This window comes from Danio aesculapii, chromosome 11 (assembly GCF_903798145.1).
Source record: "Danio aesculapii chromosome 11, fDanAes4.1, whole genome shotgun sequence".
Classification (NCBI taxonomy): domain Eukaryota; kingdom Metazoa; phylum Chordata; class Actinopteri; order Cypriniformes; family Danionidae; genus Danio; species Danio aesculapii.
In genome coordinates, this window is record NC_079445.1 from 31,412,923 (window position 1) to 31,425,836 (window position 12,914).

At 34.7% G+C, this 12,914-nt stretch overlaps 1 protein-coding gene across 1 annotated transcript in view; it reads left to right on the plus strand.

The window, feature by feature from the left end:
• Nucleotides 1-12,914, plus strand: part of cacna1ab (calcium channel, voltage-dependent, P/Q type, alpha 1A subunit, b) — a 145,128-nt gene that overhangs the window by 32,934 nt on the left and 99,280 nt on the right. Inside the window, exons 8-17 of the mRNA XM_056467844.1 lie at nucleotides 1-11; nucleotides 110-196; nucleotides 2,828-3,031; nucleotides 5,090-5,202; nucleotides 5,396-5,508; nucleotides 7,220-7,351; nucleotides 7,443-7,515; nucleotides 7,602-7,719; nucleotides 9,790-9,857; nucleotides 9,961-10,067. The exon at nucleotides 1-11 is cut by the window's left edge and continues 25 nt beyond it. Of these exons, the coding sequence (XP_056323819.1) occupies nucleotides 1-11; nucleotides 110-196; nucleotides 2,828-3,031; nucleotides 5,090-5,202; nucleotides 5,396-5,508; nucleotides 7,220-7,351; nucleotides 7,443-7,515; nucleotides 7,602-7,719; nucleotides 9,790-9,857; nucleotides 9,961-10,067 (1,026 nt within the window). The remainder of the gene's footprint in view (nucleotides 12-109; nucleotides 197-2,827; nucleotides 3,032-5,089; nucleotides 5,203-5,395; nucleotides 5,509-7,219; nucleotides 7,352-7,442; nucleotides 7,516-7,601; nucleotides 7,720-9,789; nucleotides 9,858-9,960; nucleotides 10,068-12,914) is intronic.

Below are 12,914 nucleotides of genomic sequence, written 5' to 3' on the forward strand. Positions count from 1 at the left end.
CAATGACACCGGTGACACTATTAATGTTTTATGCATGCTAAATAAAGCCATCAAATTTAAACATATTACGCTTAAAATGCAGTAAAGGCTAAATTTGCTTTGTGCACAGGATCTCGACGAAGACCCACATTAAAGAAAAATAAAGCTGACCTGTTAAATCCAGAAGAAGGAGAGGACCATATGGGAGATGCAGTTGGTAGGAATTAATTAATATGTTTCTCTGCTTTTCAAATGCATATTAATAGCTTATATACAGTTGAAGTCAGAGTTATTAGCCCTCCTGAATTATTAGCCATTTTTATCCCCAATTCCTGTTTAATGGAAAGATTTTTTTAACACATAATAGTTTTAATAACTCATTTCTTAGAACTGATTTCTTTTATCTTTGCTATTATGAAAGTACGTAATATTTTACTAGATATTTTTTAAGATACTAGCATTAAGCTTAAAGTGCAATTTAAAGGCTTAACTAGGTTAATTAGGCACACTGTAAAAAACTCAATTCAGTACAACAACAAAAAAACATAATCCTTATTTCCTTCCGCTTTTTCTTGTTCACTCATCTTTTGATAACATCAGCTGCACTTAGGGTTAGGCGATGTCGACCAATTTGGCATCATATGATGTCTAATGTGAAACATCAGGATAGGCGATGGCATCATCATCGTAGGCGGCGGTGAATTAATTATTTATGAATAATGAATTAATTCAGAACAAATAATTATTTGTAGCCTACCGTTTTAACTACCTGACCCACATGGTTTTTGTTTTACCCATAACCAAATCATAAATAAATAAAGATAAGTTACATACAAATTACCACCTGTCAATCATTTTTTCTCTGGCATGAATAGGCAGAGTTATCTGTGTCATTATAATGGCATCGACAAACTTGGTTGGTAAAAAAGATGGACAACCTACAGTATCTGAGGTTTTCACTAAAATTACTAAGTACAAGTGTGAAAGCGAAAGATTGAAGCAGTGTACTGATGCTGTGACACGTTACCTGATAGATACAAAAGACCGAAGAGTTGTTAGAGACACGATTAATTAAATATCACGTTTAACAACTATAGTGAGACGCTATCCAGCAGTACATCCTTGATAAACTGTTTAACGTGCACTGTTCACTGGGTTGACTGCTGAAGATCAGGCGCTGCAACGCATGACAGAGTTTGTGTGTGTGTGTGGTTACGTGATGTGCGTTTTCAGCTGTATAGTGTGGACGGAGAGATCTTTTCAGAAATGCTAGATGAAACACCAGTGTGGACTTGGATCATTTTTGTTCTAAAGTGTAATTTTAAAACTAAGACGTATTAGTGTAAACGGGGCCGTGTGTATTTTTCGCAAGCGGGTTGCTGCTGGGGTAGAGGGCGGGGTAGAGGATCGTGATGCCGCCTCAGCATCGTGATGTCTATTGGCCATGTAGTGGTTACGGCGTCGACACATGAACTCCAGTGTTCACAGCTACCCGAGTTCGATTCCCACTTCGAGGTCCTATGCCGATACTTCCCCTCTCTCCTCCCCCCACGCTTTCCTGTCTATACTCTCCTGTCAATTAAAGGTGAAAAAAACTACGTAATCGAGAAAAAAACTAAAGGAAATAATGATTATGTTTTTTTTGTTCACTCAACTTCAGGCATTCCAGTTTTGCAGACAAAAAATGTTCAGTAGGCACAACTTAAAAAGTTTTGTTACAGAGTAGTTAACCTCTCCAGAAAACTAATACTCTTATTTTATGTATTATGTATCACTGTGAAATTATTTTAGGTCAGTGCAGCTGATGTTTTCAAAAGTTGAGTGAACAAGAAAAAGTTAAAGGAAATAAAGATTATGTTTTTTTGTTGTTGTACTGAATTAATATTTACAGTGCAAGTCAAGGCCAGCTCACACTGTGTGATTTTTTTTTATTTATTTCTAAAAAATTTTATAATCCTGATTGATTGTTGCATGTCAGACTGCAGGAACATGGAACCCATGTCACACTGTAGGATCTTAGCTGTCATAAAGTCAGACTGAACAACAATGAAGACACACCAAACATGGAAGAAAACGCCCCAGGAGTTTGACGTCATCCACCCGTGACACTTTCACTATCTCGCATTATGAAATGATTGCTCACAGCAAACGTAAACAATGTTGCGGGAATTTTGCACACGACGTGTCTCAATAACAAAACCAGAAAGAAAAAAATGTTCTAAATTTCCCCGTGTTATTTGAATTGTCGCATAGATTGTGTCATCAAATTCTGCGCTCCTATTGGTTCTTGCATTGATGCTCATCGCAGCTGTAGTCACACTACAGGAAAGTGTCTGAACTTTATCTGAGGAAAAATCTGATCACAACGGGCAATAAGCAGCTGTCTGTGAACACGTCAAACCAACGATCAAAGATCACAGAAAGCCTAGGATTTCAGGAATCTTTTAGGATTTCCCAAATTTGTCTCAGATGACAAAATCATGGCTGAAATCTCACAGTGTGAGCAGGGCTTTAGGGTAATAATTTGACAAGTCGTTGACAATCGAAAAAAAATTTTGATTAAGGGAGCTAATAATATTGACCTTAAAATGGTTTAAAAAAATAAAAACTGCTTTTATTCTAGCTGAAATAAAATAAGACTTTCTACAGAAGAAAAACTATTATAGGAAATACTGTGAAAATGTCCTTGCTCTGTTAAACATAATTTGGGAAATGTTTGAAAAACAAAATAAACTTCACAGGAGGGCTAACAATTCTGACTTCAGCTGTACATATAAGATCACATAGTGTTAATGCTAGGGTAGGAGATTTGAATGGTGCCTCATAATGTTATGCTATTTATTCTCAGGCTCACCTTTTGCTCGTGCAAGCATGAGCGGGAAGGGTGATGAAACCCCATTTAGCAAGAAAGAGCGACGTCTTCGCTTCCTTATTCGAAAGATGGTCAAGACTCAGGCGTTTTACTGGACCGTCATTAGCCTGGTTGCACTCAACACACTGTGTGTGGCTGTAGTACACTACGATCAGCCTGAGCTACTGTCAGACTTCCTCTGTAAGTTCTTACTGAGTTGTTTGTTTCTTCTTGCATCTTCAAAAATGTCATTCAGATGGGAATCAGCATAGAACACATGAAACACTGCTGTGCTTGTTGAAATGTTGTGACTCGCATGGGTCATATTATCTAAATCAGAAGTAAACAGTAGGACTCAAGATAACGGTGGCAAATTAATAGCATTTTGTGGAAAAATTGCCACCAGCATGAACAAGATTAAGGAAAATTTAAGAATTTTTTCAATAATTATGTTAGCTTGAGAAAGAGGCTTCTTCTTCTTCTTCTTCTTCTTCTTCTTCTGAGACTATTTTTAAAGTATATCTCCTTCTAAGCCTTAAAATCTATATCCCACAAACTTTCGTCAGACCTTCAAACTGGAAAATTCAGAAAAAGTCCCATTGACTTAACATTGGGTCAAATTTTTTGAGCTCATAACTCTGCATCAGACTGTTCTACAGACTACAGTCTGGCCTCATTCAACTCCGTGTAATCAGTAGCCAACCACTAATGACCTTTGAACTTACCAGCCACTCTCTAGCAACCAATTTCAGCACCCTAGCAACTGTCCTATAGACTGTGTCTAGCTGTTCTAACACATGCTAATAGTTTTAACATCCTACTGACATGCTAATCTTAGTAGAAACATGCTAGCAACATGCTAGTTATGCTAGCACATGCTAATTAATGCTAACAACATGCTAATTCGTGCTAGAAACAAGCTAATTCATGCTAAAATCATGATAACAACATGATGAAATCATGCTAATGACATGTTAATACATACTAGAATCATGCTAACAACATGCTAATTCATGCTAGAAACATGCTAACAACATGCTAATTCATGCTTGAAACAAGCTAACAGCATGTTAATTGATGTTGGAATGGTGTTAACAATATGCTATCTCATGCAAGAAACATGCTAAAAACATGCCAATTCACGTTGGAATCATATCAGTGACATGCTAATTTGTACTGGAATCATGGTAACAACGTGCTAATTCATACTGGTGTCATGCTAATAACATGCTAATTTGTATTCGTGCTAATTCATGCTAGAAACATGCTAACAACAAGCTAGTTCATATTGGAATCATGTTAACCACATGGTAATCAATGTTAGAAACATGTTAACAACATGCTAATTCATGTTGGAATCATGCTTGTGACATGCTCTAGCATGCTAGAAACATACTAGAATTGTGTTAATTCATGCTAGAGTCATGCTAACAATGTGCTAATTCATGTTGGAATCATGCTAAAAACATGCTAATTCATGCTAGAATAATGCTAATGCATGCTAGAATCATGCTAACAACATGCTAATTCATGCTAAAATCATGCAGGTATCATGCTGTTACCAACCACAGACCACAGAGATCAACTTTAAATATTTTACTGGCTTGCTTCAGTCTTTATATTGGTTTTATTTAAAGACTGCGGGGATCTAAAACAGTTTTTAGCCAACTTGATACTTTTTCAAACTAAATAAAATGCTTCCAGCAGGCAATAGGCATGTAGTTGTCCTATTGAAAGCTTTCCTTCTCTGTAGTTACAGTACATTGTGTAATGAGACTTATTAAAAATTAAATGTTGCTACGAAAAATATATTTCCTTTCCATATCGACCTTGAAAACAGCAACTTTTATTTTTTTGTTAGTCTTAGTACACAATGTACTTACAGAAGGATCAAGCTTCAAATGGGAAAATTCTTCTTCTTTTTTTGTGAGATGCTAATGGTCTAGTCCGATTCAATGACCTATGCTAAGCTAAGATAAAATGCTCCTGCCAGAGACTGAGATTGGCTGAATGGGCTCAAACTGTTTAACTTTAGAGGATTTAAAAATGAGCCTATTTCCAAAAAGTGAAGTCTTTCTTTAACCTTTTATTTACTGTGTCATATTATATTATTTTATTATTTATATTTGTTTATCGCTATGAATATTAACTGCAAACTGGCTTGTCACTAAATTATAAACAATTTTTGCTATCAGTAAACACCCTCCTTCCTGCTGTTTCTCCCTCTTTTTTGTCCTATTTCTCTCCCTCTGTCTCCAGATTATGCTGAGTTCATTTTCCTAGGCCTCTTTATGTCAGAGATGCTGATTAAGATGTACGGACTGGGGACGCGCCCTTATTTCCACTCTTCATTCAACTGTTTCGACTGTGCCGTGAGTGTCCTTCTCTCTTGGCCCATTTAAAGTCTCACTTTCTCTCCCTACTGCTTTTCTACTTCCTCTCTGCCTCTGTTTTTAACCTCCGCAAGCTGCTGACCTACATTAGATGCAGACTTAAGTCCTTGTTAGTTGCTCCTCAGAGAGTGTTCCTTATTTGTTTTGGGATTTGACTGTGTGCGTGTTTCAGGTCATCGTTGGCAGTATATTTGAGGTGGTTTGGGCCATGGTGAAACCCGGGACGTCCTTTGGAATCAGCGTGTTACGAGCTCTAAGACTGCTTAGGATCTTCAAAGTCACCAAGTGCGTAGCTGTACATCGTCCATCACATGTTTTTTGTGTTGTTGCACTCCTGAGAGTTGCGCGATTACACTGCTGATTTTTCAGTTCATGCAAAAATGTTTTCTCAGCCTCATCATTCCAAAGCATTTCATTACAGATTATGCACAATGATCACTCTGCTCTTTTCCATATTATAAAGTCAACTGTGGCTTCTAATTAAATTGTAAATATGATAAATCATGAAAGCACCAAAGCATAAATCTAAATGCTGTGTCATTTCAAGCAGTATGTAGAGCCATATGAAATCTATTGTATTCATTTATTTATATTCTATTGTATTTATTTATTTGCCGCAAGGATAATAAAAATTTCAGACTTTTTTTTTAAATTTCTATAATATAAATTGATATTATATATGAGCAATATCACACGAGTAGCAGCGCAATGTGGCTGTATATCGGCACCGGTGGGAGGCGTGTTCCACCAGTGGCTATATACTGCCACATCGCGCTGCTACAAGTATGATATTTCCTTTATACAACAGTTCGATGGCATAATCATGTGTACAAAAAAGGAAATCAAACACGGAGAGTCTCAAAATCCTTTTGTAAGAGGAGCTACTTTCTTCCACCATTCATTCACATCTGCCCCTGACATCAGAACAGCAGGAACTGTTGCAGGAACTTCACCAACGTCACTTTAGAGCTAGTATTTGAATGATTCTCTAGCGTAATGTCTAAAGTGATGACAAAACAGATGGTTTTGCTGACATTTTAAAATTTGTAAGGCTAAACGGCTACAGAGATTTCCCAGTATTTCTCTGTCAACTGTCTTTGGTCTGCTCAATGACAGGCTAATGGCCGCCAAAGCGCTGTCTCTCAGAAATTATAAACATTTAAAATAGGCACTATCCTTATAAATAAACTGCATAGTTGCAATCTAAACAACTACATTCTCGACTAAAAAAGCCTCAAAGTATATTATGTCATCCAACAGCAGTAATATTTGTCAAACTGTAGAGTGTCCTCTGCTTGTTGCTGTATGTGGGGGGAGTAATACACAAGGGTGAAGAAGCTGGACGAGGGCTGTTACTGGCAGAATATCGTACGACTATCATATATATATATATATATATATATATATATATATATATATATATATATATATATATATATATATATATATATATATATATATATATATATATATATATATATATGAAGAGTTCAGATGCAAAAACGGCTAAAAGCCATATATATATTATGTATATATATATATATATATATATATGTGTGTGTGTGTGTGTGTGTGTGTATATATATATGTATATATGTATATATATATATATATATATATATATATATATATATATATATATATATATATATATATATATATATATATGTGTATATATATATATATATATATATATATATATATATATATATATATATATATATATATATATATATATATATATATATATATACTGTATATATATATATATATATGTATATGTATTTACATATTTTTGTATTTTATGTATGTTTGTATCTATAAATATTTAATACGAATACACATCTTTTCTTTTCTTTTATTTAAATGGTAAAACATTTTTATCAAAAAGAGAGCCCAATCAATAGCGTTTTACAAATGAACGTTTAAAGTAAAATGACACAATATTTAGCATTGTTTTGTTTTAATGCTAGATTTTGCTTTCTGTCTTTTTCAGATACTGGGCATCGTTGCGCAATTTAGTAGTGTCTCTTCTGAACTCAATGAAGTCCATCATCAGTTTACTGTTCCTTCTCTTCCTTTTCATCGTGGTCTTCGCTCTTCTCGGCATGCAGCTCTTCGGTGGACAGTCAGTATAGATCAACACCTTTTATCAACTTCTCTTTCATATAGAGAAAAATCACGTCATGTTTACTTGATGTTCTCTCTGTTTGCGCCAGGTTTAATTTTGAACTGGGCACTCCTCCCACAAACTTTGATACTTTCCCCGCTGCCATTATGACAGTGTTTCAGGTAGGTTGTGTCTGTTGACTTGACAGGTTTCAGAAAATAGTTTATTTCTGTGTACAGTTATGTTTTAAACGAGCATGTTTTTTCAGATTCTAACAGGAGAGGATTGGAATGTGGTGATGTATGACGGCATTAAGTCTCAGGGTGGTGTGGACAAAGGAATGATCTTCTCCGTATTTTTCATTGTGCTCACACTTTTTGGCAACTGTATCCTTTCAAATGTACAAAAAGATTTCTTTTTTTGACTGTATATTTCACATACTACAGGTCAGCAAAGAAAAAACGAGTAGGGAAATGATGGTACATTGTTTTTAACAAATATACAAATGATATGTTTATAGTTTAACTCTGTTTTATTGATGCATATTAGTCAAAGAGTTACAGTATTAAATAGAAAGAATCACAAGATAAATAACAAAAATAAATAAAAATATCTATAATAATAAGATAAATAAAATAATATTATAGATAAAAGTAACACATATTAGGCCGTACAGCAATATAGAAAAATATATATATACAAATATGCAAATGGTACAGCAATAACAAATTAATTGATTAATAAAAAAAAAATAATAAAAAAATAAACAAAGAAAAACATATATATATGCATACATGCATATTTGCTCTGTGCTCTCCATTTAAAACTAGGCCAGGGGCAGGGAAAATAGGTCAGCTATAGTTAAATAATATGTTTTTAGAAAAATTATTAATCTATTATTTATTGATCAAACTGACTGTAACAAAATGTATAATGACAGAAAAACAATCTGTTCTATACTAAGTAATAATAAGGGCCACAACTTTTTTTTCTGCTGAAAAAAATAACAAAAATGTTTCTTTAGCATAAAATCAGCATATTAGAATAATTTCTGAATAACCATGTGAGACTGAAGATAATTGGCTGCTGAAAACTTAACATTTCCAAAACTGGATTAAATTATAATTTTGGTTATGCTTTATTTTAGGGTACTATCCTCTCTATTAATAAAAACATTAACTACTGTATGACTTTTGCCTCATTCAATTTCTAATTTGCTGATTATTAATAGGTATTAATGTATTAGGTAGGATTAGGGATGTAGAACAATATCATGCTGAATTTGTTATTTTTTAGATATTAATAAACAGCCAATAATAATATGCAGGTAATCAGCCACTGGTTAATAGCGAGAATTAAAATAAAATGTTTCCAAACCTTCAAGAGCCCAGGTCCACTTAAGAGGTCTCTTCATATAGATATTATAAGTAAAAATGTTTCCACAAGTTTTAACTTTATGAAAATATAAAACAGTTAATCAGGATGTCCGTGGGGTCTAAAAATGTCTTGAATTTCAAAAACAAATTTTTTAGGCCTTAAAAAGTCTTAAATTCACTGAAATATTGTTTTGTAGGTCTTAAATCGTTTTGAACAGGTCTCAATTTCCCTATGTCCATGTAAAGCTCCATCAGGCTGACACCCAATCACCAATAATAAATAAATATATATATATATATATATATATATATATATATATATATATATATATATATATATATATATATATATATATATATATATATATATATATATATATATATATATTATTTATTTATTTATTTTTTTTAGCAAATTTTCCAGATTAAATTCCCTAATCAGAGTAAGAAAACTAAAGCAATGGATCCTTTTACATCAGGGGTCACCAATCTCGGTCCTGGAGGGCTGGTGTCCCTGCAGGGTTTAGCTCCAACTTGCCTCAACACATCTGCCTGGGTGTTTCAAGTATACCTAGTAACCTAGTTGATTAGCTTGTTTAGGTGTGATTGATTGGGGTGGACCAAAATCTGCAGAACATTTTGGTGCCCCCCTGCTTTACATGATCTTCTATAAATACTAAAACTATTTACAGTACAACCTGGACCATTAGAAAAAAATCTTTGTGTTTACCCATATACCCATATATAAGTCTAAAATGTCATTCATAATTGTCTTAAAAGGGTCCTAAATTTGATTTGAAGAAACCTGCAGAAACCCTGTTACTTTAAATTGTAATAATGTTGCACAATGTTATACAAATATATAATACATAAACACGGTCCACCTAACAACATAATAAATTCTCATTTGTACTTTGTATGTTTGCGTTTACTCACCAAAGTGAATTCAAACCCAACAGTGCCACAAGCTAACTTCAAACACATATGTTTAGCACTGTCTATGACCACAAAGTTTAAGATGCTCATTACAAAACCCTATTCCTGTTTTCCTATGACCATTTCTTAACTCCATACTCTCAGACACACTACTGAATGTATTCTTGGCTATCGCTGTCGACAACCTGGCCAACGCTCAGGAACTAACTAAGGTTAAATGCAGTTTCTCTATTTCAGATTCCCCATTCTTAGCATTAGCATTTAGCCAAGCCATGATTAGCAGCTGTTGCTAATGTATTTTGTGTTATATTCTAGGATGAGCAAGAGGAAGAGGAGGCCACAACACAAAAGATGGCTCTTCAGAAAGCGAAAGAAGTGGCAGAAGTGAGCCCGCTGTCTGCTGCAAACCTCTCTATTGCTGCGTGAGTTACTCTGCACACTAACAAACCTTATATCTAGTATGTCATGGGTCACAGAATTCAAAGGATTTTGGTGTAAATTTTTTAGCCAAATGTAATTGTCAGCTCAGAAACACAAATCCATACCCAGTTTTTCATAAATATTCATGATTAAAGGGTGAAGTTTTTACAAGGCACCTCTGGCACTCAGGGACATGTGCATAGCATGAATATGCATATATATATGCAAATTAGATTTAATACACTCAAACATGAATGTCAGAAACAGACATACTTCCATAGTTCCCACTTTATTACTGTAAGAGTCCATGCCTTATGTCACATGAATTTGAGCTTGTACCGTAGCCTGAGTTTAGCTTAGCCTGTCAGCTTAACTTTATCATCTTCTTTGAGCAAATCCACTCTAATTCACTTTCCAGCAGACTTGCTTAAAGCTGTCTGATCATACAGCATGTAATTCTTTTATGTTATTATAGTTCAACGCAGAAATAGTGACTTGATTGAGTATACGTTATGTTGTTTTAAACCCATATGGATTTATTTGCATGCATAGAGATATTTTAAAGTAAGCCTTGCATTCATGAAAAGGACATTGAAAGTTCAAATGACTGCATAAGCCAGTGTTTCTCAACCACGTTACTGGAGGACCACCAACACTGCATGTTTTGGATGTCTCCTTTATCTATCACTAGGGTTACCACTTTTAATACAAAAAATAAGGGACGCTTACCCCCACCCCTAACCCTACCCGTCACAGTGAGGTCACTCACTCCATTGAGTGCATTATGTCTGACATTGCATCGCTGAGTGATGCAGTTTCAGCTTGAATAAGCTGATATATAAGTATTATATTTGTTTTGTATCTAGTGTTTTTTGTGTTTGATTCCCTATTTAATTTTTCATTCAGTTTCGAACAATGGTCAATACGTTTTCATTTTGTTGTGAGTGTGTGCGTTTATATAATAATTAACACTTGCACTATGACCTAACCAAGCATAATGCAGTGAGTTTCAAGTAATATAACTTGAACATATTTAATGCAACATATCAGCAACATATTTGATGTTAAATTCCTCCCTTATGCTATTTTATCATCTTTTCCTCACATTTGTAATATATTTATTGCAGCATCAGCTCTTTTCTGACTGTGTCTGAAAAAGTTAATTCAAGGATCAAGTCTTTTTAAGCCCCTTCCCTCTGAGGACCTCTTCTACTCTGATTGGTCAGATCTTGCCCAGTTTGTGATTGGTCAACTACTTGCCGATGTTTTTAACTAAAAGCCTTAAAAGTAATGTGAACATGTAACAATGGTATCAGTTCCACCAAATCGATCGCAGAAAACAGCAACATGCCAGTGCAATGTTGGCAATGTATTGGCAATGCCAACCAAACTTTTCCAGGACTCCCAAATGATTTGAAGACTAGACTGCCATTATGCAGACAAACCTTATGTAGGTTTGTGCAGGACGTTACACAGTTAGATTTGACAAGACTGAGGACCAGTGAGAATTTACTGTTATCACTTTATTATGTCAGGTTAGGACATGGTGTTGCATGTTTATAGTGAAGATTTCTATTTTGTTAAGATTTCTAAATTTGTTAATAACTTGACATACATGGTAAGTTGGATAGGTTTAGGGGTAACTTGGCACAAACCTGGAATTTGGAATAACTGATTTCCCGACAAGCAGGTTTAAGATTTCATATATTAAATTTGAAAGGGATAAGTTACCCAAGACGAAAACCAAACAACCCTGTTAGTTTGCTCACCATCAGGTCCTCCATGATGTTGGGGATTTTTTTTTTGGCTTTAGTAAAACATTTGCAAAGATTTTTACCTGAAGCTGTGGTTCTTGGTGATTTGAAAATGCAAATGAATGGCTTATTTAAGAGTAAATATAAGCATATACAAGCAAACCAAATTAATACACATGGCTACTTGTGATTTATGAATATTAAATAATGTTTCGTTTTTTTTTGCAAAGATCAAATCGTATTGTCCCAGGAAGTCACAAGTATTATATTTGTTTTCTATCTAGTCGCTTTTTTTTGACTCTCAAACTGCTAATAGTCATTTTGCATTTTATGAATTACCTAGGACTACAGTTTCAGATAAAAAAAATTATGTTCTGCTAAAGACAAAAAACAGCTACATCTTGAATGGTTATAAGGCGACATCAAAGATCTTCCAGCAATGAAAACCAACTGTGATGTCGCCTCCTTTCAGCTCTGTCTGGTCCTGTCTTGACCAAAAAGCTGCGTGTGAACACAGCAAATGAATGACCGCTGACTAAAATGAGAATGTACTGTATGATGTTCACCTGGGCGAGAGGAGGCATCTCTCCATACAGGCACTATCTGTATTGTCATTCCACAAAAGCAAACCAAAACTAATACTGCACACATTTGCACCATTTTCACAGTACTTCTCAATTACCACAGAGGGATTTGCTTGTGCAAATATGTCTGATAATCCATATAGATTGCAAATATTTAAGAAATTTGACAAAATTACAGCCGACTTGTTTGTGTTCCCTCTTAACTTGCGCCATTTAGTTTTGTTGCTTCAGTTTTTGTTCTCGCTCTCTGATTTGTAGCTGAACAGCCAATCAGAGCTCTCTCTTTCACCGATGCCAATTCTAAATGCTGAATCAGGCAAATTCCCTCCGCCTTGAGCCCAAAGAAACAAACAAGTGTAACAGACACTCACTGGTGACCTAACACTGTCCAATGGCCGACTGTCGGGATAGGGTAAATAAACTAACAGGAAGTTGAATTATCCCTTTAAGCTTGTTTTGAAAAGCCAAAAATCAGGCTCATTGTGGATACGTACTCAAGTCTAAATTTCTG